General features: G+C 37.4%; 1 protein-coding gene across 2 annotated transcripts in view; it reads right to left on the reverse strand.

Annotated features, from left to right (window-relative positions):
- Nucleotides 1–27,771, reverse strand: part of pacrg (PARK2 co-regulated) — a 202,344-nt gene that overhangs the window by 9,788 nt on the left and 164,785 nt on the right. Inside the window, exon 5 of one of the 2 annotated variants that reach the window (XM_028437158.1) lies at nt 6,853–7,022. In XM_028437158.1, the coding sequence (XP_028292959.1) occupies nt 6,862–7,022 (161 nt within the window). In that variant the 3' untranslated portion in view covers nt 6,853–6,861. Of the gene's footprint in view, nt 1–6,206; nt 7,023–27,771 lie in introns of those variants that run through there. The other variant, XM_028437157.1, reaches the window with a different exon arrangement.

Here is a 27,771-nt window from a genome sequence, read left to right on the forward strand (position 1 = left end):
TTCACCCCTAGATTTATATTTTTTTTAAATAGTAAAATGATCCATAAGTTAAGTTGATATGAAACATTTTTTTAATAATTGGTGGCAGAAAAAAGTAGAAAATATAGCTTAAACTGGCAAATAATGGCCATGACAAATTATTCATGTGGTTAAATTGGCAAAAAATAATCATGAAATATGATGAGAAGAGGTTAAAAGTGACAATAATGGGTCAACATATGTGACATTATGTGGAAAAGTGGTGGAAAGGGTTTATAAGTGTTGAAAATGTCTTGAAAGTGGAAAAATGTGCAGAAAAGGCATTGAAACGTGATGGAGAAGTGTCAGAAATGGGAGTAATGTAGCAAAAATGCATTAAAAGAAGCAAAAATATGACAAGAAAAAGTGATGAAAATAGGTTTAAAATATGGTAAGTTTGGTGTAGTTGGAGAAAAAGGTTAAAAACATTTTTAAACACTTCTAAACCCTTTCCACCACTTTATATGTTGACCCTTTATTGTCACTTTTAACCTCTTTTTACCATATTTCATGCTTATTTAACCACATTCGCCATTTGTCGTGCCCATTATTTGGCAGTTTTGGCAGAAATTGGAGTAATGTAGCAAAAATGCATTAAAAGAAGCAAAAATATGACAAGAAAAAGTGATTAAAATAGGTTTAAAATATGGTAAGTTTGGTGTAGTTGCAAAAAAAGAGTTAAAATAAGCAAAAATGGGCTCAAATTGTTAAAAGAATATTCTTAGTTTCATGAATGCATCTGGCGAACCCCCTGCCACAGCGTCTCGTGACCTTAAGGTTGAGAACCCCTACTCTAAACAATGAACTTTTATTTTTTATGTCTGCTGAATGAGAGCGATTCTGTGTTTTCATCAGTGAAACATCTTCACGTGTTCCTCAGCAGGAGTTCTTGCTAGCTGCTGCGGAGCAGCGGCAGCTGTTGCGTGCGGCTCGGCTAGCTCGGCTAATAATAGCCTGGGAGCTGAATGAGTGCTGGTGGGGCCTCACGGCGTGGACGCTTGACCCTGGGGTCCAGTTGCAACCGTTCTGTTCTTTGTGTGGGTGAGGTCAGGTGTGGAGGAACGCTGTACATTAAGTATCTCACAACAGTCACGCCCACAACGCAACACGGTGGAACCTGTAAATATGTGTGTGTGAGTCGTGACTGTTCCACTGTAAACAACACAGTACGGGTTGGGTGGGGTCAATTACATTTTTCAATTACGTCTTGAATTATCCATGTTTATTCATTTTAATTTCATTAATTTGTTTTATTTGAGAAGAAAAAACAAAAAGTAACAAACATAAAACCTGTTTGTGTACAACTCAGAGAAAACTATCCAAGATTTTTTAATTATACAATTTGAACCATATTACTTCTGAGTGTTTGGACTTCTAGAAACACACAATAAGAACTAAACAAACTAACTAATAATCAGTCATTTAAAATGTACAAGAATATAATGCAAAATGGTAATAAATTCAATTTAATTCAGATATAAAGACTATCTATAGATGTGAATGGCCTATTATTATTATTATTATTATTTTACAACTCAATTACAATTACATTGACCAGCATTTGTTCCATTTACAATTAAAATTACAATTATAATTTTCCCCCCTGAAAGTCAATAACAATTACTAAAGTTCAATAATAATTAATCACATTTACAGAGTCTAGAATAAATAACCCCATAGAACGTATCCTTCCTCTTGTGTTAGCTTCCTGTTAGCATCTCTAATGATAACAAGTCACTTTTTTACCCTAATCAATGAAATTATTAGTATTAATATGTTTGGTGTGGGCGTCTGAGCCTTTGTTCTGTCAGTATACTGTATGTACAGCCCTAGTTTAAATGTGTTTTAATGGTAAAATGATCCTAAAGATATTGGATAAAGATAAAGTAGAAATAATAATTGTTAACTACATACAGTATGTGTAAGACATAGAACTGTAACATAGAACAATCAACAGTTTTTGTAAATTTCCATAGAATTACAAAAAGCTGAAAAATAAACGTGAATGAAACACGTTTCAATATATTCAGAAATAAATTGTGAGAGAATATTCCAGGCAGATGCTTTATGCTGTTCCCTCTACCGCAAAGGTTCCCAAACAGGGGTACGTGTACCCCTAGTGGTACGGTAGCACATTGCAGGGGGTACTCAGAAAGATTTAGCAATTAATTAAAAAAACATTATGGGGAAATGTTCCTCGTTCCTTTTTAGGGAATTATTTTGGTCAAATTGCTAAATAAAATCACAGCAACGTAATGTCTTTATTATTATTTTTTAATATAAAAATTTTTAAAGCAGATATTATTGATCACACAAATCCACTCTTCAGATGTTCAAAGCCAGAAACAAAGCTTTTCCACAGGACTTACAAAAGTTATTTGTTTAATTCTGAAGATGAAAATCATAGAATGTGGTACGACTTTAAGTCATTCACTGCCAGCCCTTTTCAGAGCAGCTAACCTCATATAGCCAGGTGTTTTAGATGATTTTTCAAGACCCACACAATATTTTGTACTATGACAATCTGACATCTGAAAGATTATAGACTCTACTTTCATCAGCAAAAATAATTTTGTTTCTAGCTTGTTTCGTTCTACTGTAATCAGTAGTTGAATAGAGGCAAATTTCACACAAATCACCAGTTTGTGACAAAAAGCTGAGAAAAACATCTTTTTTTTTTTTCCTGAAAAGTGACTTTGAAGAAATTTATTTATTTTTTGCTATAGTGACACCTCAACATTAGTTTCCTTCTATAAAACTATAAAAATAACACTGAGACCAGACTTTTGATGGAAACATTATTATTATTTTACTATCCATGTCATAGTTGAATGGATTTCTTACTGTATTTTTGTGTTCCTCCAAGTCTCTCCCCCCGTCATTCTCCACACACGCAACTTCCTCCTCATTATGGACATGCCGAGTCTCACCGCTCACCCTGTTTTTTTGATCGTTTTCTCTCTACATCTCAACACTCTCAATAGTTCACTTAGTTCCACACATGCTCTGGTTGAGTGTGAACTGGTGAGAACTTCAGCATCAACTCTGTCGCGTCATTTTCTGTCTCGTAAACTCCTTTCCTCTCCCTCTGAGCTCTGCCCATCACGGGTGATCTCTCATCTAAAGGTGCTCTGCTGCCACCTACATGTGACCAGTTGGTCACTACATCATGATACAAGTTAGAAATTCACCGGCGGGATTTGTCACACTGTCTCCTAGCAACCCCAGCTGAAAAACAGAATTGACGTAAATATCCAAAAGCACAAACAAATTTGAAACAAATGTTCTTATCTGTTGCTGGTGTAAAAGCTTGGAATTCTCAAAAGAAAGATTTAAAATGTTGCAAAAATATTTTGGAATTGGAAAAAAACTACTTGCATCGTATCTAATTGATTTTTGATTGGATGTGTTCATTGTAAAAATGCTTAAATAAATATAAAGTATGCTGGAGTTCAGGTGATGGTTAAGGGAACAGTGATAAAGCTGTCTAATATTATCTTAAATATATATAAAGTGTGAACCGTATGTGTCTTGTACAACAATGCATTTTCATGAAAGGAATAAAGAAATGAATGAAATAAAATACTATATTTTATTGTAATTTATTGAAACAGAATTATCTTCTGCTGTAGAGGCCATTTTATCACATAATACACCATAATTAGCTACATTTTACAAATGAGACTGTATTTACTTACTATTAAAGTAATCACATAAAAGTTGGAGTTTAACTAAATTTTACTTTAAATTCCATTCATTGTTTTGAATTTCAAGATTTAATCCTGAAGGAACCAATGTTTGAGACACGTTTAGGGGTTTAGGAGAACCCACTGTTCCACAAATGAAAGAGAATATGACATTGTGAGAGGGTACTTATTATATGAAGAGGGGGTACACAGGATTTAATGAAAATGCAAAGGGGGTACACGGGACAAAAACAATGAGGAACCACTGGTCTACCATGTGCCTGTGGCTCAGTAGAACGTGAAGGTGAATCTGGACATTCAGAACGTCACTGATACACTGGGACGTTCAAAGTTTGATCTGGTCATTAACAGAGAAACGCTGTGTTCAGCTGCAGCTAACAGGCCGTCGTCCACGCCACACGTGTGTAGTGCTGCAGTTGTTATTGTGAAATATGTGTTTTGTCTTGGACATGTGGCACCTCGTGTCGTCTCTGGGCTCCACAGTGTGGAACAGCTCCAGTGGCTTTTGTTTGCAGCGTGTGCTGAGGGTGAAATATGAGCGTTATGAACCTGTCTATGAGGGAGAATAGATTCCTCTGCAGCACTGTAAACTTACTTCAGCTGGAGACATGACTTACAATAAGGATGCTGCAAAGCGTCCTTGTGAGTTCCAGAAATCAATTACACCAGGTTTCCTCTGTGTGTGCGCCTGTGTGTGTGTGTGTGTGTGTGTGTGTGTGTGTGTGTGTGTGTGTGTGTGTGTGTGTGTGTGTGTGTGTGTGTGATACACAGCTACTCAAACTCACACTGTGAAGAAGTTTTACCTCAGCTTTCTGAAGGCAGTTGGTTAAGGACACATAGTGTGTCTGTGTTGGAAATGTCATCCTAACGTACGACTCATGCTTCATGATCACATCCTTTTTTTTTTTAAACATTATTTATTTATTTTTATTTCTATTTTTAGTCTATTTATTTTTTTATTTTTTGAATAAAAAAAATTCAAACATTCCCTTTTCAAAATAAAAGCATCTCTCCGTGTCTTCTATTATTTATTTTTGTTAATGCCTTTGTAAACTGGACTCTTGTCTTGAAGTTAACCAGAAGTTTTGTCTGTATTACAATGACAAACAATATAGAACACGTGTCAAACTCACGGCCTGGGGGCCTAATCCGGCCCTTTGGAGCATCCAATTTGGCACGTAGGAGAAAGTAAAAATCACAAAGAAAACATAAATCAAAGTGTAAATAAAACTCAACAATATTTACAGGGGCTCACAGTTTTCCCTGGTGCTTATACGGCATGATTGCAGTAATTTTTAATGTTAAACAGCTGAAAAAACTCAAAATTCTTCTAAAATCCTTAAATTTTCCTCAAATTATTACAAAATAATTCCCTTAATTAAATACAAATTGGTTACAAAACCTAGGAAGTGTAAAGTGCAGATCCTAGTGGGACTGATATTTGTCACTAATTGCTTGGATATTGTTGGTTTCTTACATATTTTGTATTACATATACACGTAGAAGTGTAAACTAGGGCATAATAATGTAGAAATTACACATTTTACTAGTATATAGTAGACAGCATATACAGTACTCATTGAGTTTGTAGTGTATAGTACGTTAGTGTGACATTTCCAACATAGCCCGTGTTACTGACTGGATGCTACACAAACGTTTAGGTGTGTTAGCCTGAGGAATGCTGCCGGCTGTCATTCCTACGTTTCACAAGTTTCTATTTTGATAGGATCTCGTTCTGTGTGTGAAGAAGGAAAACAGCTAGTGGTACACAACGCAACGCAACACAACACAACACTACGCAACGCAACGCAACGCAACGCAACGCAACACTACACTACACTACACTACACATGCTGCACAATAGTTTTCATCAAGTTAAATAAAATCCTATTTTTGTGACATTAATGTCTGTATTATAGTTACAAACTGGTGATTAAGGCTTTGTTCTAAATGTCACACTAACACACTATACACTGCAAAATCAACGAGTATTGACTGCAGGGTTTTCCAACCTTGGGGTCATGACCCCATGTGGGGCCCCCTGAAATGCCTAGTACTTAATAAAACAAATAATCATTTTTACTTATTATTCTTGTTTAAATTAAACTGCATTAGTTGAAGGGCCAAATACAGACCAGTTTGATCTCAACTTTTTAGGTGGGAAAACGAGCCATTTCAACATTATTCTGCCCTATAAATATATATAAGGTAATAGTCAATATCCAGTCTTTAAATTTCCTCGACTTTGTGACCAATCTTCATTAAATTTGAGAAAAATGTGTTCAATAATTGTTATAAAATTGCAGGGTTTGGAAAAGATCAAGATTTACTTTTCAACAATTGTGATTAAAAATGATGATCATGTGATTTTCAAAGACCCTCCACTGTGCTACAGACAAAACATCTGGTTAACTTCAAAATGTATTTACAAAAAAAACTAATGGAAGACAAAAAGAGAGGCTTTTATTTTGAAAAGGGGATGTTTGATTTTTAGTTTGAACTGTACTGTTTTCAAAGTGAACGGACACGTGTTTTATTTGTTTATTGAATTATGTTAGGGTTAGGGTTATAATCTCAGTACGGAGGTAAACTCAGTACGTGACACCGGTGCCTGGACCATTTTACATAACGCTTGCAATGCATCATGGGACGGTTGAGCATGACTTGAAACCGTGCATACTTGAAAAATGTCCCCATATAGTATACATCCTGGTATTTCTCACATACTCAACCTTTGCATACTACATAGAACACATAGAACACAGCCTATGTCTTTGTACAAATGTTAGGTAAGCAGCTTTAAGCCCCGCCCACTTTAAAAGCAGCATTCCAATCACTTCTTTAAATAAAGGAAGGAAAACTACATTCTTCATTTAATCTAAAAGCACCAGAGGTTAAATATACTAAAGTGTGAATGTACAGTTCTGTGTGCAGAGTTTACATGACATTAAAAACACGTGAGCCTATATTAGCTTAATGCTAACGTCAACTTTCTAATGGCAAGTTTAATTATTTGAAAAGCTAAAAAGCTCTATTTAAAATGTCAGCAGTAGGAGGGGCCACTTCTGTTTACATTTGCTGATTATTTGCACAATAACGATTAGAGGTGAGCACATGCTAAGCTAACCGCTAGCCTTCAGAGCTTCATGCAGGACTGGTAGGTGGGGATCATGTATTTGATATTAATGAAAGCACTTTCTCCTCCGTAGCGCTCCAGGATCTCCAGAGTTTCTTCGATCAAGTCCCCGATGCTCTCGTTCCTCTGCTGACCGTAGTCCACGCCATCGCCAAGGTTCTCTGAGGAAAAGGAGAGGAAGGACACCAAGATGGAGGAAGTCAGGAAAAGTAACATGAAGGTCATATATGAGTACGTCTCTGTGTGTGAGGTGATGTTTAATGTAGTGGTTCTCAACCTTTTCAACCCCCAAAATAAAGGTCCCAGAGCCTGGGGACCCCCACTGTACCTGAATGTGGTTAAACACAGACATGTGGAGACAGGACCATCTATAACGGGTAATAAAGGGGGTCCATCCATAAAGTCAGTAAAATGATGGTCCATTGTTTATGAATCTGTGATGATTACATTTATTTATTATTAATAGTAAACAGTCATCTCAAAGATGTGAATCCTTGTTTTAATCAGAAATGAAATGTGTTAAAAGCAGTTTGAATAACAACGTATAAAATAACAGCGTTTTGTTTTTCAGTAACGAGGTAATGTAACTAATTACTTTTTACGCCGTTACAACACCGTTAACGTTACTGAACGTTAAATACATGTATTGATCCTAAAATACTCCTGGCTTCTGACTCAGCTGTAGTGAGGAGGTGGGTTTAAAACGGTGAGCGATTATGATTGGCTAATCATGTTCCATGGTAGCCAATCAGAGCCAGTGTTTTTACTCATGTGCCAGCGCGCGCACACACACACACACACACACACACACACTACAGATTTGATGACTCAGCAGAGATGGTGAGCGTGGAGCAGTCTGATGAAACGTTGTCATTTTTAAGGTGACGATACAAACACTACTTTATATTAATTGTGGTCAAAGACAAGAACGTGTATGTGAAGTGTTCATTATATACTGAAGACTTTGTCCACATCTGTTGTAAACAACTCAAATTTAATGAAACACCTCACAACGACATTATTTGACATAGAGCAACTTTTTTTTTTTAACAGTAACGCAAATAGTTACTTTCCTTGGTAATGAGTTACTTTTATTATAGAGTAATTCAGTTACTAACTCAGTTACTTTCTGGATCAATAGCGAGAAACTATAACTAATTACTTTTTTTAAAGTAACGTTCCCAACACTGGCTAAAAGTGACCAAAAATAATGAAAGAGGTGGTGAAATGGGATTTTAAAAAGCATTTTTTTAAAATTAGTTTAAACTTGCAACACAAAAATGGTGAATGTGGTTAAATTGGCAAAAATAAAAATGAAATGTGGTGAAAAGAGGTTAAAAGTGACAATAATGGGTGAACATATGCAACAATAAGTGGGAAAAGTGGTGGAGAGTCGAAAATGTTGAAAGTGACATTTGAAAATGATAAACATTGTGAAACTACAAAATAAATGAAATAACCAGACAATAATCACATGCATCACATCATAGCCGACCAATCAGATTAAAGCTATTATTGCACAGCACTGAATGGAGGTTATTTTCTCAGTTTTAAAGCTCATAAATGTATCTATACGTAGAGCTTGAGATTTTATTTTATTTTGAATTTAATTTATTGGTGTTATTTATTTTAATTTTTTTAATTATACATGTTGACAAACATTTTATTTTATACAGATGCATTTGTGCAAAATAATGTAAGTTCAAATTGTGCAAGATTTGAACTTGAGTATTTTATGTATAACGTACTTGTACTTGAGTATTTTATGTATAACGTACTTGTACTTGAGTATTTTATGTATAACGTACTTGTACTTGAGTATTTTATGTATAACGTACTTGTACTTGAGTATTTTATGTATAACGTACTTGTACTTGAGTACTAGGATACATCAGTACTTTTTACACTTATACACGGACACAGTTTTGTCCATGACTTCCACGTAATAAATAAAGTTCCTGATAAAAAGTTGTTAGAATAAATCAAAACCATAACATATTAATGAAAAAAAAGATACAATGAACTTACTGGAATCATAGAAATGTAAAAATGGTTTTGTTTTAAGTGACTTTCAGTCAAAAAGAAGCTAAAACACCAACATGTGAGCATTAAAGAGACGATGGAATCACAGGCAGCAGCGTGATGTGTTCAGGCTGCGTAATAATGTGAGGGAAAGTAATGAATACAGTGACAGAAGTCGGCTGGGTCACGCTCACAGTGTGTGTGTGTGTGTGTGTGTGTGTGTTATAAAAAGCTAAACCCACAGAGAGTCTGTGCGTGTTTGTGTGGAAATGAGCAGCCGACTCTCGCCCAGAGGGAGAACCTGGCCTTCAGATGCGAATAGCCAAAGAAAATGGGGCGTGGCTTAGAAAACCAGCAAAGCTCCAACCTGTTTACTCAGGCCTACAGGGAGGGGGTTGTGCTATACTGAGCCTTCAGCTACGATCTGAATGCTTTTCTTCTGCCGAGCTGTTGGAGGGCGAGGGCTGAGAAACTCACAATGATCCTCAATATTTAAAGAGTCGGAAAAGGAGAGAGAAGTGTGTTTAAAAAAGCACTGAGGGAGGGGGGGGTGGAGGGGGGGGGGGGGGGGGGGGGGGGGGGGGGGGGGGTGAGGGTGTTAAAAGCAGCTTCCGCAAATGTCCTTCAGCCAAATAACTTCTCTTTCCAGCTGCTTTTCTCCTTCTCTCTCTCTCTCCTCCCGTCTTTTCCTCCAAGCAGACAAACGCACACACACACACACACACGCACACACGCAGAGAAAATCTTTAAAAACAATGATAATAAAAACTCCCGCCCTACCAACAGGGGAAAGGTCCCTGGCAGGAGCTGCTGCGCTTCCCTCTGAGGAAGAGGATGGTCGATACGACGCAGACAGGAAGACAATTTTCAGTCCAATGACACAGAAAGTGGAGGAGGAGAAAAATAAAGAGTCATCTGTCTGTATTTAACGCACGTGTCAAACTGAAGGCGGAGTTAAGAAGTAAAAGAATAACATTAGCCTCCATCATTTAGAACTCAACCTAATTATGTGACGACATTCATTAAAGCTGAGATGCTTTGGTTTCATCGTTTGGGCGACGTGTGGTCGCTGAGCTAAGATGAAAACTTCACTTACAGTAAATCTGATGGAGAAGCACTTTTTTAATGTATCAAATAATGACATATGGACATAGATTTGTGCCTTTATTTTTCAATCAAAAATAAATATTTTCAATCTAAGAAAAAACACCTCATAGATCAATACATACTAGATCACTTGAAATCACCACTCTAAACTTTGTTTTCATCTCCACTGTAAACACTCGGTTTATTGACGTTGTCGGAAAAGTTTGGTGCATTGCATTGTGGGATGTGGAGTCCTGTAGGCGGATGCATAGAGGTGTTTATACTTCATTAGTGAGGATGCAGGTAATGCCAGCAAATGCTAATGTTAGCTAATGCTAATGCTAATTCTAATGCCATGGAAATGCTATACTAATGGCAGCTAATGCTAGGATAATGCTAAGCTAGTGCTAGGCTAATACTAACGTTAATGTTAATATTAATGTTATGATAACGGTAGGATAATTCAAAGTTAATGCTAGGTTAATGCTAATGATAATGTTAGGCTAATGCTAGCTTAATGCTAAACTAATGCTAATGCAAGTTAATGCTAATTCTAATGCTATGGTAATGTTATACAAATGCTAGGATATTGCTAAGCTGGTGCTAGGGTAATGTTAATGCTAATGTTAATGTTATGCTAATGCTATGTTAATGCTAATGCTAATACGAACCTAATGCTAATGCAGCGCTTACATCCTCACTTGCAGTATAGCCAATCACTGTCCTCCTTTTCAGGAGAAGAAACACAAGAAATCAACGTAAGAATGAAGCGTAAACACTTCTATGCATTCGTCCTCAGGACTCCACATCCCACAATGCATTGCACCAAACTGAAAACCAACTTTAAAGCAGCAGTTTCAACCGTTTTTGTGAGCAAATAATCTTTGATTTGTTGATCTTCAGGCCTAAACTTTGTCTTTATCTGATTAAAACCTTTCGTCTCCTGCAGCTTTAAAGTATCTTTAACAACAATGGAAAGTAAAAGTTCTTTGAACAAATATGAAAACTCATCCATCTTCATACCCGCTTATTCCCGTTTAACAGGGTCGCGGGGGTCTGCCGGTGCCAATCTCCGGCTCTCATAGGGCGCTGGGCAGGGGTACACCCTGGACAGGGCGCCAGTGAAAACTCATCCTAACCTTAATGAATAATTATTTTTGTCTTCTGTTTGAATAATATGTTAAGGTTTCATTTATTCAGACAACTGTTTCTAAGGAGATTAAAGTACATTTCCTAAAAAACAGTTGTGTGAATAAATGAAACCTTAACATAGACCTACTAATCATAGACTCATTATTATCTGTTGATCTTTGTGAGTCGCTGTAAAGTCTGGACAGAACAACAGCTGCAGCTCCGCCCCTTCTCCACGGTCCTAAACAACCTGTCTTTCTCCATCAAAGCTGGAGACGAGCCGTCACAGATGCAGAGGCCTGTGAGCGCCTGGTGGTGTTTCTCCAAACGTTCACACGCTGGACTTCAGGGGGTGCTTACTACTGCCTAACTGTGTCTAATGGAGGATTGGAACACGTCCTTCTGCTTCCTGTGAAGCTGTAACCAAGCTGTAGACACACCATGATGTGTGTGTTCTCTGCTTGTAATCACTTTCCTCCTAAGCACCAGGTGACACTCAGCGGCTTCGGGCGCTTTTAGCTTGAAACTCCAGCGCTGATTCAACACAACGTCAACCCAACTGGCTTTGGTTTCTAATCAACTTACAGTAGTTGTGAGCGTGGAAGAAGTGACTTTGCAAAGCAGCTTAAAAACGAGGAGCAGCTCCAAACACAAAGGACTTAGAACGTAGAGGAGAAAAACAACCAATGAAGCAGTGACATGGTTCATCTGGTTTGTTTTTCTGGCCTCGCTGTGAAGGGGAAGAGGAGGAATGTGAGTCATGGCTGGAGTGTAACAGGAGGAGGCGTTTCTCCACATATGTGACAGCTGAGAGTGGAATTACCCCAGCACGCTTCTTTACTTTTCTGGGCTCGACGTGATGAGTTTGACAGAAAAAAAAACATTTTTAAACTTCCAATGGGAGACCAATAGTCTATGGTTTAGATAAATTAAAAATAACAATAACAATATTTATAATTTTTCTCTCGTCTATATCCACACACAAGTTCTTTATCATGTAGCTAACTTTGTGCCAGAGTTTAGCTTTACATTAATTATTATAGATTACACTAATGTTAAAAAACAACCGTGTGACCCTCAGATCAAGTTTTACTTTAGTTGTTTTGCAAATTTTTGTTGTCGTTTTGGGGTTTTGGGGGTGATTGTGTATTTTTATTTTCATTTGTGTTTTTCCTGTCTTTGAATTTATTTATAATGATTTTTATTGTTGTTTTGTGATTTTTTTTGTCATCCTATTTTTCTATCGTTTTTTTTTTTTCTGTCATTTTGTGGTTTTTGTTGTTGTTTGGGGTCATCTTTGTGTATCTTTGTTGTTCTTTTGTGTATTTTCTGTCGTTTTATTTGTTTATGGAGTTTTTTTTATTATCGTTTTGTGTTTCTGGAGTCATTGATGTTTTTTGTTCTATATATTTTGTTTTATTCATTCTGTGTGTTTTTGGAGTCATTTTCTGTTATTTTAGAGTCATTCTGTGCATTTACTCTGGGAGATGCAGATAATTTGACTGAGGGCCACATGTGGCCCCCGGGCCACCTGTTGACCACGTCTGTTATAGTGAACACTAAGAAGTATGTTTAACTTTTCATATTTTCATTTTTTGCTTTTGATCTTTTGAGCCACAAACACAGAGATTAGAGAGTGTGTGTGTGTGTGACAGAGTGGATTGGGAAAACTAGTGAGTGTGTGTGTGTGTGTGTGTGTGTGTGTGTGTGTGTGTGTGTGTGTGTGTGTGACAGTGTGGATTGGGAAAACTAGTGAGTGTGTGTGTGTGTGTGTGTGTGTGTGTGTGTGTGTGTGTGTGTGTGTGTGTGTGTGTGTGTGTGACAGAGTGGATTGGGAAAACTAGTGAGTGTGTGTAGTTAACAGCAGGGATCTAATTAAAAGGGACTCACAGTTGGGTGCCAGGTGTGTGTGTGTGTGTGTGTGTAAGTAATCCAGATACACACATTTGGTCTGTTGTCAAACACAAACACCTAAAGAGTTTTTAAGAATGTACCTGTAGAATAAAAAAGGATGAATATATATAATGATTATTTTTTATTCTAAACCTCTAAAATCCCTGACATGAAAATATTAGCTTCACTTTTTGCTTCACGACTTCTGCATTTTTTTGTGCTGTGCAACACGACTTTAGAACTCAATGTGTTTTGATCAGAAGTTATTTTGTGCAGTTGCATCTTATTCAGGGTTTGAGTTATTATTAGTGGTTCCCAACTTATTTTGGATCGTGACCCCATCTTCATATCACATATTTCTGGAAACTCCAAGTACTTTAGTTTTTGATCATGTTTTTTATTCTGTTACAAATACAGAATAGTGAGGAATTGATCCAGCTCGGATGTTTTCATACTGTATTTACTTTATCTGAAGTACATTTATATTTGAGAAAGTGAAAGTTGTGTTTTAATTATAAGAATAATTTAATAACAATTCATTTCAATTCAACCTTATATATATGGCATTTTAATCAGTAATTATTATATATTTTTTTTTATCAATTACTAGACATTTCAGACGACCCCAAGGTTGAAAAACACTGCTAGGTTAATAACTCTGATTAAAATGAGTCGCTTTCCTCACCACAAAAAACTACGCAAATAAAAAAAACATTAAAAAAAAATGTCAATAAACAAAACAAAGAATGTGCATCACAAATAATTAAAGTCTATTTCATTATTTTTTAGTTTATTTGTCACAAACTTGTTGAGACCAAGTTGGAACTTTAACACTTCCTTAAATGTCTAGACTTTTTGTCTGTTGCAGCAACTGTAGTTTAAACTATCTCTCTGACACACACACACACACACACACACACACACACACACACACACACACAGTAGAACAATAGTCTCTACATCAGCATGGTGTGACTGCTGAGCTCTAATAACCTTTGCTGTGGGTCACTGAACTCATTTTCCTGGTGTACTGTACGTACAGTAGCTGCTCTCAGCTCTGCTTTAACCCTCTGAATGTTGGACGAAGCACGAAGAACCAGTGGATGTACCAGGTAGAGGAGAACATGTCATGGTCTGTGTGTACTGGTCTATATCTGTGTGTACTGGTCTATATCTGTGTGTACTGGTCTATATCTGTGTGTACTGGTCTATATCCGTGTGTACTGGTCTATATCTGTGTGTACTGGTCTATATCTGTGTGTACTGGTCTATATCTGTGTGTACTGGTCTATATCTGTGTGTACTGGTCTACATCTGTGTGTACTGGTCTATATCTGTGTGTACTGGTCTATATCTGTGTGTACTGGTCTACATCTGTGTGTACTGGTCTACATCTGTGTGTACTGGTCTACATCTGTGTGTACTGGTCTACATCTGTGTGTACTGGTCTACATCTGTGTGTACTGGTCTATATCTGTGTGTACTGGTCTATATATGTGTGTACTGGTCTATATCTGTGTGTACTGGTCTACATCTGTGTGTACTGGTCTACATCTGTGTGTACTGGTCTACATCTGTGTGTACTGGTCTATATCTGTGTGTACTGGTCTATATCTGTGTGTACTGGTCTATATCTGTGTGTACTGGTCTATATCTGTGTGTACTGGTCTATATCTGTGTGTACTGGTCTATATCTGTGTGTACTGGTCTATATCTGTGTGTACTGGTCTATATCTGTGTGTACTGGTCCTCTTTCACAAACATTACAACTGTTCATATGTTTTTAATTATCATGCAGAAGAATATGAGGCTTTAAATCCACGTTGTGGGCTCAGCTAAGATGATGGATCAATGCTACGTCGTTAGCATGTCTTTGGTTGTTTCCATTACTGTCACTCACCTAATGGGTCTGATCTGATCTGATCTGATCTGATCCCCACTTTGTTTCTAACTGAACGTTCACTGTTGAGGACAACGTTGGTCCCAAAATGTGTTAAATGTTAAATTAACTCCACATGGACAAAAAAGTGCAATTACGAGATGTGATGATCATTATCGTACAGCATCGCGAAGCAGAAAGTTTCATTTCATTTTTTGGTAAGAAACACAAAAGCTGACAAACAAACATCTCCAATATCTGGGATAAAGGATGGTTTTTCAAAGTAAAAGGTTGAAATGAGTGTCAGTGTGAATCACATCCAATATCCAATTATTCCTCCAAGCACACATTTAGGAATAGACTATTAACTGGTAACACAGTGAGGTGAGATCCAGCCTTACTGTGTTGGTAGGCAGAACATTTCAATATTATGAGTCAAATAAATAAAAAAAAATATAGAGATTTAAAAATAAATAAAATGGCAAAAAAATAAATAAAAATTCCAAAATAAAAAAAAACAAAAGATCTAAAAGAAATGTATGAAAATCAAAATGGCTCAAAAAACAGCAAAAACTAAAAATATTCATATATATATATATATATATATATATATATATATTAAAAAAAAGCAAAACATTTTAAAAGACAAAAAAGGCTGAGTAAAATTCCAAAAAGAGCCATAAAAACAAAAAAAATTTAAAAAAAACTCACAAAAAGACTGAAACACACAAAATGTCTCAGTTGCACAGCCTTGTTTTTTTTCTTCCTGTCATATGAATAATTGTGTGTTTTTGTGTGAATTTGAAGTGTTTTTGTGTGTGTGTGTGTGTGTGTGTGTGTGTGTGTGTGTGTGTGTGTGTGTACGCCAAAAGAATCTGGGGAGAGAGAACTATCAATATGAAGACGACAGATCTCTTTAAGCACGAAATGTGCTTTGTAATAATTAATACACATGGACTAATGCAATAATTATCAATAATAGTCATAGATCCAGGCTTTCCTTTGTAGCAAATACACAGTAACCAACCTCACACTGATCAAATATTACAGCTCATCAGATGTTCCAAATGTTTATTTATTTAAAATCTCTCTCCTACAGGTACATCTGCTCTGGATTGGTTGAAATATGCTCAGCACACCTTTAACCATAGAGTTCATTGTCTGATTCCCTCAGATTATTTTATTCTTGAGCTTTCAATTAAAAAAATAACAATTTTGTTCCATAAAAATACAGCACTATAGACATATAACATAGATGGAGTGTAGCTAGAGGGAAGTGTAATAAAAATAAAACCAATGGAAGCCTCTAACAGCGGCTCGTGGGGGGTCGCTGGGGGGAGGGGGGGTGTCAGGCAGTGCTGTCAGGTGTGAGTCAATGCCATCTCATTACGTTAGCTTACCTCAAGGTTAGCGACGAGTTGCTGGCTCGGCACAAAATCGATCTGCACCAGGGACACGCGTTACATGCGTTACCGCAGACAGCAGCTGCACATGCTATTGTCTCTCTTTAGAACAACTTTGATCACAGCCCAGACCACTAAAGGTTGATTGTCTGATCCAAGAGCCACAATAATAGAGCAGCATGTCAGTATTTAGAATAATGACCAATCGTAAGATGAATACAGGGAACAATAAAGCGTGTACTCTGTTTTTGTTGTCGTTTTGTTTATTTTTGTCGTATTTTTGAAAAATGTTCTCTCATTTTGTGTGTTATTATTGGAGTCAATGTCATTTTGGCCTTTTCTGGATTTTTTTTGTAATTTTCTATGTAATTTAAACTATTTTTGGCGTTGTGTTTTCTTTCATTTGTTTGTGCCAGTGACCACACAAACTTAAACCGAGGGTTGCATGTGGCCCCCGCGCCGCCAGTTGCCCACATCTGCTTTAAACAATCCAACTAATTAATCAAAGTGCAGTCAGATGAACGTGTCAGACAGTAATTCAATAAGCGCTGAAAAGTATTTGCATCCTCAAAACTATCAAACATCCATTTTTTCCTGGTGTTTAAGTCGTACAAACAGAGATGTCAGAATAAATGCTTTATCGGCTGATAAATAAACATTAGCTTGTGTTCAGTGTAGTTGTTGACCATAAACTCATCCTAAAGGGATGAATATTAATGTGAAACAGCAGGGTAGTGTACCTTTGCTCTCTGAACAGGTGTCCATACATGAGGAACACTGGCATCTCTGTGTAGCTGCTCCTTATTTATGCAACTCCTTACTTACCAATAGCATATGTCGTGATGTTGTTATTTTACTTTACATTTTAAAGACATATACTTGCTTAAATGGAGCACATTTTTCTTATGCGTCTGCTCTCCTCTATTATAATTCAAATACTAAAGATTTATATAAGTTATAATAATCATACTTGTGCTTTATTTCTCTCTTCATCTTTACAGGAATATATTTGTTTCTGATCATCGTACAGTGCGGATAAGATTCTCAGCAGTAAAAAACATGCTGACAAGTAGTTATTCCACACACACCTGTCCTTAATTACTGCTTTCCATCTGAATATTTTTTTTTTTTTTAACTTTTAGCCAAAAACGATCACTCTATAATCCACTTGCCTGATTCGCTTTAGGGTACGTTCACACCGACGGACCCTAGAGGGTTTGAAGAGATTTGTTTACTCTGATAGTCCTCCTCGTTTGGTTGGTGTGAACACGCAAACAAAGTCTAGAGTGGATCAAACAGGATCATTCTAGAGCAATTATTTCTGCCGGTCTCGGAACGTTTCCAATGGAAGTCTAGAGCGATTTGATCCATAGATGAGAGACTCTTCTTCAGGTTTCTGTTTCTCTGCCTAGAGAAACAGAAACTCCAGTAACTGCTTAGCTCATGTGACTAGGCTGTTTGAAGTGGATCAGAAGTTGTTCTCTGAACGCAAAACGAGCCAAGGCAAGGTGATAAAATTATCAGTTGTTCTCCACCAATTCAGACCGCTTCAAGATGCCGTTACAGGAGTAGAGACTTCTCTAGAACCAGAAACCTGAAGAAGAGGCTCTCATCTATGGGTCAAAGCCAGCGTTAAAGATTGCTCAGAAACTTCTTCCTTCTCCGTTTGTTCTTTCACAACATTCAACAATGGAGCAGCCTCAAGTGGCCGTACTTTTGGTGGTTTTAAAGCCTTGTTTGCATTGTCACAGGATCTACTGACTACCATACGTCACCGCTGATACTTGTTGTGTTTGATCCGCTTCAAGAGGGGTTGTGTTCACAGCGTACCTAATCGCTTTAGAATTTGATTAGAAATGCTCCGAAACCGACAGAAACTATTGCTCTCGAACAGGGGAGGCCAATCCTGGTCCTCAAGGGCCACTATCCAGCATGATTTCGATGTTTCCCTCTTCCAACACACCTGATTGAAATGACCAGGATCATTATCAGGCTTCTGCAGAGCTTGATGGTGAGTTAATCATTTGGTCAAACAAATCCTAGAGTGATTAAAAGGTTCCAGGATTTGCTGATGTGAAAGTTATTGAAAAATGTACAGATGCATGGATCAGAATGGTTAGACATAGGTTCAGGAGATCACAAGAAACAATTTAAAAGCAGGGCTGACTTTCTACCTTGAAATGTAACAAAATGGACGAACCATTCTTGTAAAGAGTCCACTAGTCCATGCACAAACCCATGAGGTGGAAAAACTGACAAAGAACTCCCAGAAGAAATGGAAAATAAGACAAATAGGAAAAGGAAAATTGACGGACTAGAAGAGGGCGTTGAATTCAAAGAACGAATGTGTTTGTCTTCCTCTATCGTCACATGAGGAGCATCTGAAGTGACGGAATTATTGAAGTCAGAGACTCATCAGAGCTGTTCACTTTGTTCCAGGTGTGTTGACTGCAGTGTGTGAACTTCAAAGACTCTTCTTTTTGCAAGTCATTGAAGTTAAACACACACACACACACACACACACACACACACACACACACACACACACACACACACACACACACACACACACACACACACACACACACACACACACACACACACACACACACACACACACACACAGTAGTTGGGAGCATGCCCGCTAATAAAATCACTTTAGTCTTCATAACCACTTTAGCCATCACAGAAAGGACACACACACACACACACACGGACACACACACACGTAGAGCGAGCGGTCCAGCCCTTCCATTAGCCTAATGAAGTGGTTTTCTAAGATGGATGACATGACATCACCTCCACTACCAATCACAATATAACCCCTAAAGAACCTTCCACTAAAAGCCCCCCCCCCCCCCCCCCCCCCCCTCCCAAATGGATGATGAGCCTTCCATTGGGTCCATTCACAACACTTTTATTGGTCCTGTTATTTATCTCCTTAATGCGATTGGCTGCAGTGAAAGCCCATGGATGTGGAGGAGGAGTAAATCACGACAGGCGTGATTAAAACAACTTTGGCTCAACAACGACATGCGGTACCGAGCCAACGATGTCAGGTTCGTCTGCATTCAGATCAGCAAACTTGTTGGCATCGTCTCCATGAAAACCATTAAGATGGAAATCTGAGTTCTCACGTTTAGGTTTAGGTCTGGATCACGATGCGAGGTCAAACTCAGCTCTTTCAACGACATGATATACTGACATCTGTCAGATATTATCAGGCGTTTCACTGTCGTCCCATAAACGTCTCAGGACCTTGACCCGCTGCTGTGTGCGGGTCTTTGCGCTTGTCCACATGACAAACAGGACTTTTCAAAAAAAGCCCACAAATGCCGTCAAGCTCATAAGTCAAATGTCCTTTCACTGCAAAGGTTTTTCATTCTTTACTGTTGCTCTCACACAACAACCTTCTCTGATCTTGCCAGATCAAGAAGAGGAGACACTGTCCTCACTCACAGAAGGACAAAAGAAAGTGTTTATGTGTTGGAGGATGCTCAGGTACAGACGTCCGTAAACAGCCTGTGTTTTATAGGCAGACAGAAGATCAGAGGTCTGTCAAGGTTTACAAGAGATCAGGCCTTTTAAAGGAGGAGTGCTTAAGTGTTGCATTTACATAAAACAGACAGAAGGTCTAACCTCTGCGTCAAAGGGTTAAGCTGATAATCTGATGAGTCACTGAAATCTACATCAGAAAGGAGACGTGTGATCAGAGAAGTGATAGCTGAAGCTAACACGTCATTAATACAATGCTTTTTTTTAAAATTTGGAATGATATATTCCAAATTAAATTATTCAGATTTAAAGTGTTCTGTTTTGTGTTTACATGGAAATAGTCATTCCAAATTGTTTATTAGCCTTTATTCAATTCCGCTTTAGGTCTGGGGGTTGGGAAGGGTTCTGATTGGACGGGGGGCGAACGTCACGTATTCACGTCTATCGGCAAAAAACACACAACAAATCTTTTTTTTTTGGCTAAAACATAAAAGACCACATGAGAACTGTTTTCACTTTTATTTTCATTGTAATGTTGAAGCAGCAGCTGGACAATAACACACTGTTTCACTTTGGTCAGCGGAGCAGGAGAAGGAGATAGGAACTAATATGTGGTAAATAAAGCTCAGTAAAACTCTGGAAAACAATAACCAGGAATAAATATTTGCTCCCTGGTAAAGATAGTCGCTCTAACAACCGCTACAATTATAAACTTATTATATTACAGCGTGTGCATTCAGTACGGGGACGTATTTACTCCGTCTCTGGAATGTCTCCAAAATGTTTCCGGATGTTTCTGGGTTTTAGTATCTCCTGTCCGATGAAGCCACTTTTTATTATATCCATATCCTCTAAGGCTCTTATTAAATTAATAGTCTCGGCTTGAGTCCGGGCGGCCATCTTGGATTATGTCGTCACCATCGTGTCATTGTGACAAGTCGAGCATGCTCAGAATGACCGGAATTAATTTAACGCAGAATTAAGCTTTTACAAGATCGCAGAATTATTTAATTTGGAATTAAGATTGTAATAAACCAGCCACCTAATTTGGATTTAAGTTTAATTCGGAATTAAGTGTTTACAAGGTCAGTTTAAAGAGGATTTAACTTTTGTTCTGAATTAAAGGGGAATTAAAGCTCTCATGTAAACGTGGCCTTGTTCCTGAACCTGAACCTAAATATATTTAAACTCAAAGCCTAAAGATAAGATTCTTCAACCACTGATTTAACACTTTGTCCAACACGTTTGACCCTTTTTCCCCCAAAGCTTTCATTCTTTGATGTGACAGATAAAAGCACAATGAATGCAGCACATTTGTACAGTCGTTGATGGTTAGACGACTCCCCCCCCCACTGGGGGGAGGAAGCAGAGCAGAGAGGAGGGACATGGGGACACAAAGGGAGGTATTGAGATGTGCTGGGACAGCAGCACCACCCCAACGTGAGTCATAGGGCACACTGTCAGCAGCTATCCTGCATCACACACTGACTCATTACGCTGGAGGAGAGGAGATGACAACAGTGGCTACGATCAAACAAGCGGCCATGACAGGCAAAAAGCCAGCTAGGCTACATTTAGCATCAGCCGCTTCGTTGGTGGCACACGTGTCTCCACTTTATGGAAGGGATGGTGGAAAGATCATTTTACTGTAAAACATAACGGTAACACTTAACTTGAAGTTTCATACATAAAGGCAGACATGACGCTGTCATTATTATGAAATGACACCTGTCGTTAGCATAATTAAGGTGTCATGAAGGTTGTCATAAAGTGTCGTTTGTTACCCTAACCCCACCACCTAACCCAAAAAATGCCAACATAGCTCCAAAGGTGTCATCATTTAGTGAACAACAGTTAATGACAGCCTTATTCACGCTAATGACTGATAATGACAGCGTAACGTCAGCTTTATATATGAAACGTCAAGTAAAGTGTTCCCAACATAAATACAACTTGGTTAGTAAAGTTCAAAATGCTTTCAAATGAAAACAAGAACTGTGTTAAAAACCAAACAGAGTCACATTGGATGTAGAAACCATGACAACTGTGTCACAGTTAGGAAACCATGTAATTTTAGGGATTTAATAGTTTAGAATCTACAGCTACATTTACCTCTGAGTAATCATTTCAGCAAGGAGTTTTTTTTAATTATTTTTTACGTTATGGTTTCATTTATTCAGACTAAAGAACAGTTGTCTGAATAAATGAAATCTTAAAATGTTAAAATTACCTCATTGCAGAGTGAATTCTAGAATTTTAAATACTAATGCAGTGTCCGTAGGTAGTACAGTATTGCTATAGAAACGAGGAAACTTTAAGTAAGTAACTAATAAGTAACTTTTTCATGGATGTTAAATGAGGTTGTGTTTGAAGGTGGGACGTCATCACTGTGGAGGTAGGACTGATGACATCATCACTGTGGAGGTAGGACTGATGACATCATCACTGTAGAGGTAGGACTGATGACATCATCACTGTAGAGGTAGGACTGATGACATCATCACTGAGTCCATCGACTCAGGAGGTGCCCCAAACAAATCCGACATTGTACACCCTTGAAATAAGCAGCAGCCATGTTGAAACTCTCAGGTCAGTCTGATCCTGATCCGCAGAGATATTTGAGGAACACACACACACACACACACACACACACACACACACACACACACAGACAGACAGACAGACAGACAGACAGACAGACAGACAGACAGACAGACAGACAGACAGACAGACAGACAGACACACAGACAGACAGACAGAGCCTAGGTTAGGACATGCCCAGTCTATATTGTAAAATCTCCAAAGAACAATCTATGCCCTCATCAGCTTCCGTAGATTTGACTTCATTTGCAGACCTTTGACTTTTATCACAACATTGTATTTTATGTAAATGTTTTGAAATTTCTACTTTAATCTTGATTTTCAACTTTGATCTCAACATTTGTTCTTGATTTGGCCAAAAAGTGTCCCTAATCCTCTTCCGTAGGAAACCCAGACATTTTCATGGCCGTACAGTCAGACAAAAGGGGACATTTCCTGGTAAAACTGGACGTGTGGTCACCCTAAGTAAAGCTTTCCCTGAATCACGGTTTATATTTGACGAGGGCTTTGATATTTGAATCATCTCATTGCCTTTCATACATCACCACCATAACGTTTGATCTTAAACAGTGCCTTATTCCTGGGACAGGTTTTATTCATAAACTCTGCTGCTGGTTATGGCGTGTAGGTTTTTCCCATTAGGAGCTGATGTTGTTGTCCAGGTTGGGATGAGTGCTGTCCTCTGGCCAAGTGGAAGGCAGGACCATTAGCCCAGTGGAGATGGGACCATTTATTTCACCTCTTTTTCTGGCAGTGGCTGTATTATCTCACCGTGATGCTTTTTCTCCGAGCCCCGGCCGAGCCGCCGGTGTGACAGGACGGGGCGGGGGCGATGTGGAAGAATGATGGGCCCCGAGACGTGGACGGTTTTGCTTCACTGACAAACTGGGGCAGGAGCTGGGGGGGGGGGGCGTGAGGAGGCGAAGGAGGAGCACGGGTGGGTGGGGGGGTGAGCGTGTACGGGGCAGACTGCTGCAGAGGAGGGTGCGATTTACAGCACCTGTTGGCAGTGATTGATCAGGAGAGAAGGAGGGAGCGTAATGGTGTGTGGTACAGTGTGTGAAGTCGGGGTAAAAATCAGACAATCCCAGTAAAATCAGGAAGGGAGGGGGCGATAAAAACACTGAGCCACTATTCAATAAATCTAATCTACTAACATTAGCAGAAATTGTAGCTTTTCAAACAAGTCAAATAGCATATAACAATATAGCAATAACAACAAAAAACTTCTCCCATCAAATATTCAGAAACTATTTATTGAAAAGGCTAAAAATTATAACTTACAAAAATAAAATGAACTTTCAGTCACTGCACGCACGGACAACAAAAAAAGCTTTTGTGTGTCAGTAAACGCTACCAGGTTGTAGAAATGTTTGTGCGTGGAAATAATTTTAAAAAATGTCTGAATTTAAAGCAAAATAAACATAAATACATAAAATATATCTTCTCAAAGCATAAGTGTTAATGGGCAAAAAATATGAATAAATAGGTGTGTATCAGGGTTGGGGTCAATTATATAATTGAAATTGCATAATTGATAATTCATTACAAGTATGGCGTAATTAAAATCTTAATTGTAATTTTAAAAATCTGTTGCTGTTGTTATTGTAATTGAATTGTAATTGAGTTAAGATAATTGACTTTGTAAATGACCAAAAACTGTCAATTACAGATCTATGGTTTACACGTTATTATTAAAATATGTTTCATATAAAGTGAATGTTCACACTCACATAGGTGGTAAAGGTTAGGAGAGTTAGGGGTTAGAGTGAGGATATTATATAGTTTGTGTTCCATCCTCGTCTGCATATGACAGCTTGTTTCACTCTGTAGTGGATCAAACTTTACGTTGGACATAGTATGAAAATAGTTGAATCACTGTGACCAACGTGGACAGAAGTCTGTGAGAGTCTGTCAGCAGCAGCTGAGTGATCACAGCTGCTGCTGTGTGACGCACGAGTCCGTGTGGCTTCAAATGTAACGAAGTCCATATTTCTAGTGCAGTATAATGTTTCACCTTATGGGGGCGCTGCACTTACTCCAGGGTTAGAAGAACGTAAGAGGAAAAGGACTAACGCACACCGGAGAATGCGCGTAAAGCCAGATTTGAATGGGAACGCCCACATTTCAGGGACGCTCCACCCACAGTGTGTAACTGGGATGAAGGCGTGCCCTGACTTAAGTACAGGAGGAGAATAGCACACAGTTAAAAACAGCTTTTTGGAGAACAGAGCCTTGGTGAAAAAAAGTTAGTAAAATTGTAATTAAAGTTTAGTACTGGTAATTGAGAACGTAATTGTAATTTACTTTCATGGGGGAAAAAAAAACATTATCATTTATTTGTAATTGGAAAATATGCCAGTTATCATAATATAATTGATTTCTAATTGGATAATTGAAAATGTAATTGGAACTGAAAAATGTAATTGACCCCAACCCTGGTGTGCATATACTTACATATGTGTATGGACAGATGAATGTATATACTGTAGACACTGTATATATTAATGAATTATGTCTCCTTTCATATTGTAAATAGATTTAAATTATAAGAACATTAATGTAAAGAAATAAAATATAGATTTTACAAATGGTAGGATGATCATATCAGTTTATACTTTCTTTTCCAACATGTACAGGCTTCACGTGCAGGATTTCGGGACCATTTTATTGCTTTGTTTGATGTTTAATTATTATTATTATTATTATTTTCTCATTGTGGTAAAAACACTGATGCTGTGTTTATGTTCGAAACAAAAATGAAGAAAAAGGTGAAGCAGGAAAGTCTTTCAGGTTTCTCACAGCCTGCAGCACATTTAATCTGCAGTCCTGTGTGTGTGTGTGTGTGTGTGTGTATTATGTTATTACTCAAACACCCTGTATCACTTTCTCAGCCCTCCATCAAACGACGAGGCCTGTCTCCGTCTCTCTATCCAGCTCAGAGGAATCATGCAGTAAATCAAGCTTCCACCTCAGACACCTGGACCAACACTTAGTGGGAGCTTTCACTTCCAATACAAACACAGTGGGACTGAGTGTACACGTGTGCTTAGCTACAGTAACCGCTAGGAAAAAGCTAAACTTAGAGTTTGTTGTTTTTATTTCATTTACAGCTTTGGCGTCAAACACATTCAGTTTGTTTGTTTCACTGAGGGAAACTTTGTTTTGCTGTTTTTTGTCAGATAAAGCACTAAATTATTCCTTTCACAAATAAACAAAAAACAGCTCTTTTACCTTTTATGAATTGGATACATTTAGTCTTGGTATATTCTTAAATTGACAGTGTACCCATTAACACCTTCTTTTAATTTAAACATTAAAAAAATAACTAATACAGGAAACAACAAAGGGTTAATTTTCCCAGATGTCTATTTATTTATTGATTGATTTATTAAAGCAGGATTACGTCAAAAGTACAGATTTTCACAAAATCTCAACAAAAGATTGACTTTATGCCACAGAAGGGAAAATATCTTTTTCTGTATTTTTGTGTTTTTGGAGTCATTATTGCAGATAAACAAATCAATCTGAGCATTGACACAGAAAAGGATGAAGTTTTTTGTTGTTGCATTTTGTGTGTGTCATTTTGGGGTATTTTTGTTATATTTTGGTGTCATTTCTTATAGATTTTTGGTCGTTTTTGGATCTTTTTCTGTAATTTTGTGTGTTTTTGTTGTCATTAAATTAATGTTTCTGTTATTCTAGGAATTATTTTTGCTGTTTTGTGTATCATGACTTATTTAGTTTTGTGTATTTTTTGGTCATTTTATATCTTTTTCTGTATTTTGTGTTTTTGGAGTCACTACTCAAAACTTTGTTTTACTGTTTTTTGTCAGATAAAGCACTAAACTCTTCTATCCACAAATAAAAAACAGCTCTTTTACCTTTTATGAGTCTGATCATTTTAGACTAATACAGGAAATAACAAAGGGTTTGAAAGGATAATTTTACCAAACATTTATTTATTTATTGACTTATTTATTAACATGTTTGTCCGTAAACGGGATTACGTTAAAATAATGGATTTTGACAAAATCTTAACAAAAGATGGACTTTACGCCACAGAAGGAAAAATTCTAGCACAAAACTGTGATCATCTAATCTGAGGGTCACATGATCAGGATTAACGTCAGCATTTAAAATAATGACCAATCTAAGCATTAACGCAGGAAAGAACAATGTTTTTTGTTGTTTTTTTTTATTTTTGTGGTTTCAATTTGTGTGTCGAGTCTTTTTGTGCATTTTTTCTTATACTTTGTGTTTTTGGAGTCATTTATTGTATTTATTTTGGTACTTTTGGATCTTTTTCTGTAATTTTGTCATTTAATACATGTTTCTGCTAGTCTGTGTATTTTTGTCTTGAGTCAGTTTATTTTCATATTTCTTGTATTTTATGGTCATTTTGGATCTATTTCTGTAAGTCTGTGTGTGCATTTTTGTCTACTATTTTGTGTCACTTTGTGTGTTTGGAGTCACTACTTTGACGACGGCACAAAATCAATAAAACCCTATCTCTCATCATTTAAAAATCAGTTTGTAATTTATGAAATTTGGTTCCTTAATGACCTCACAGAGTTTCATGCAGATCTTCTAAATAATGTACAACAATTAATGGAAATAGAAATAATGTCATCCAAACCTTTTTAGTGTGAATGATCAATTATTGAACCATGATCAGGATCAATGATCAAGATAAGAGCAGATTGCAGTCAATGCTGTTGTTTAGTCTTAGTTTGAAGTTTTATTTGAGTCATTTGAGGTCGACGCCTTTTAGTTTGAAAAATGGAGCTAATATTTCCTTGCTAATTTCCTAATTGATAAATTATAAAACTATAAGTACAAGCCTCACTTTTTTACCGACTCATCGCACAATGAGAATCAATAGTTTTCAAATTATGGATGTTCACATTTCTTAAACAATAGCACACGTTGGGGAGAAGATAATTTGATTTTTTTTTTTTTTGACAGAAATGAAGGACAGTCTATTAGTCATTTGTGCTGAAAATCATTTATATTAATAACAGGTGGGACTGAGCGTGCAGCTGTGTCGCTGTGATTAATGCTTCATTGCTTGATGTCCAACCTCTATTGAAAATGCATTATTAGTATACATTTATAGATTTCATGCAGTCATTGGGTTTCGTACCCGGGAGCGATTCCTTTTCAGTTTTTAAATGAGTGTTGGCAAATCATTAAATGCTGTAAACAAACACACAAAAAAACTGTTCTTTAGCATTTTCAATTAAAATAAAAAAGATACACAAACTTTAGCTTCCTTTGAGTGAAAGTTGAGGAATAACAACACGTTTCTCTGCGGTTTTCTGAAGCTGAATACAAATAGAAAAATACATTTCCCTTCAATAATCAACAGTCAATTAGTTCACGTGCACATACAGCGAG

Source organism: Gouania willdenowi, chromosome 22, assembly GCF_900634775.1.
Source record: "Gouania willdenowi chromosome 22, fGouWil2.1, whole genome shotgun sequence".
Taxonomy (NCBI): domain Eukaryota; kingdom Metazoa; phylum Chordata; class Actinopteri; order Blenniiformes; family Gobiesocidae; genus Gouania; species Gouania willdenowi.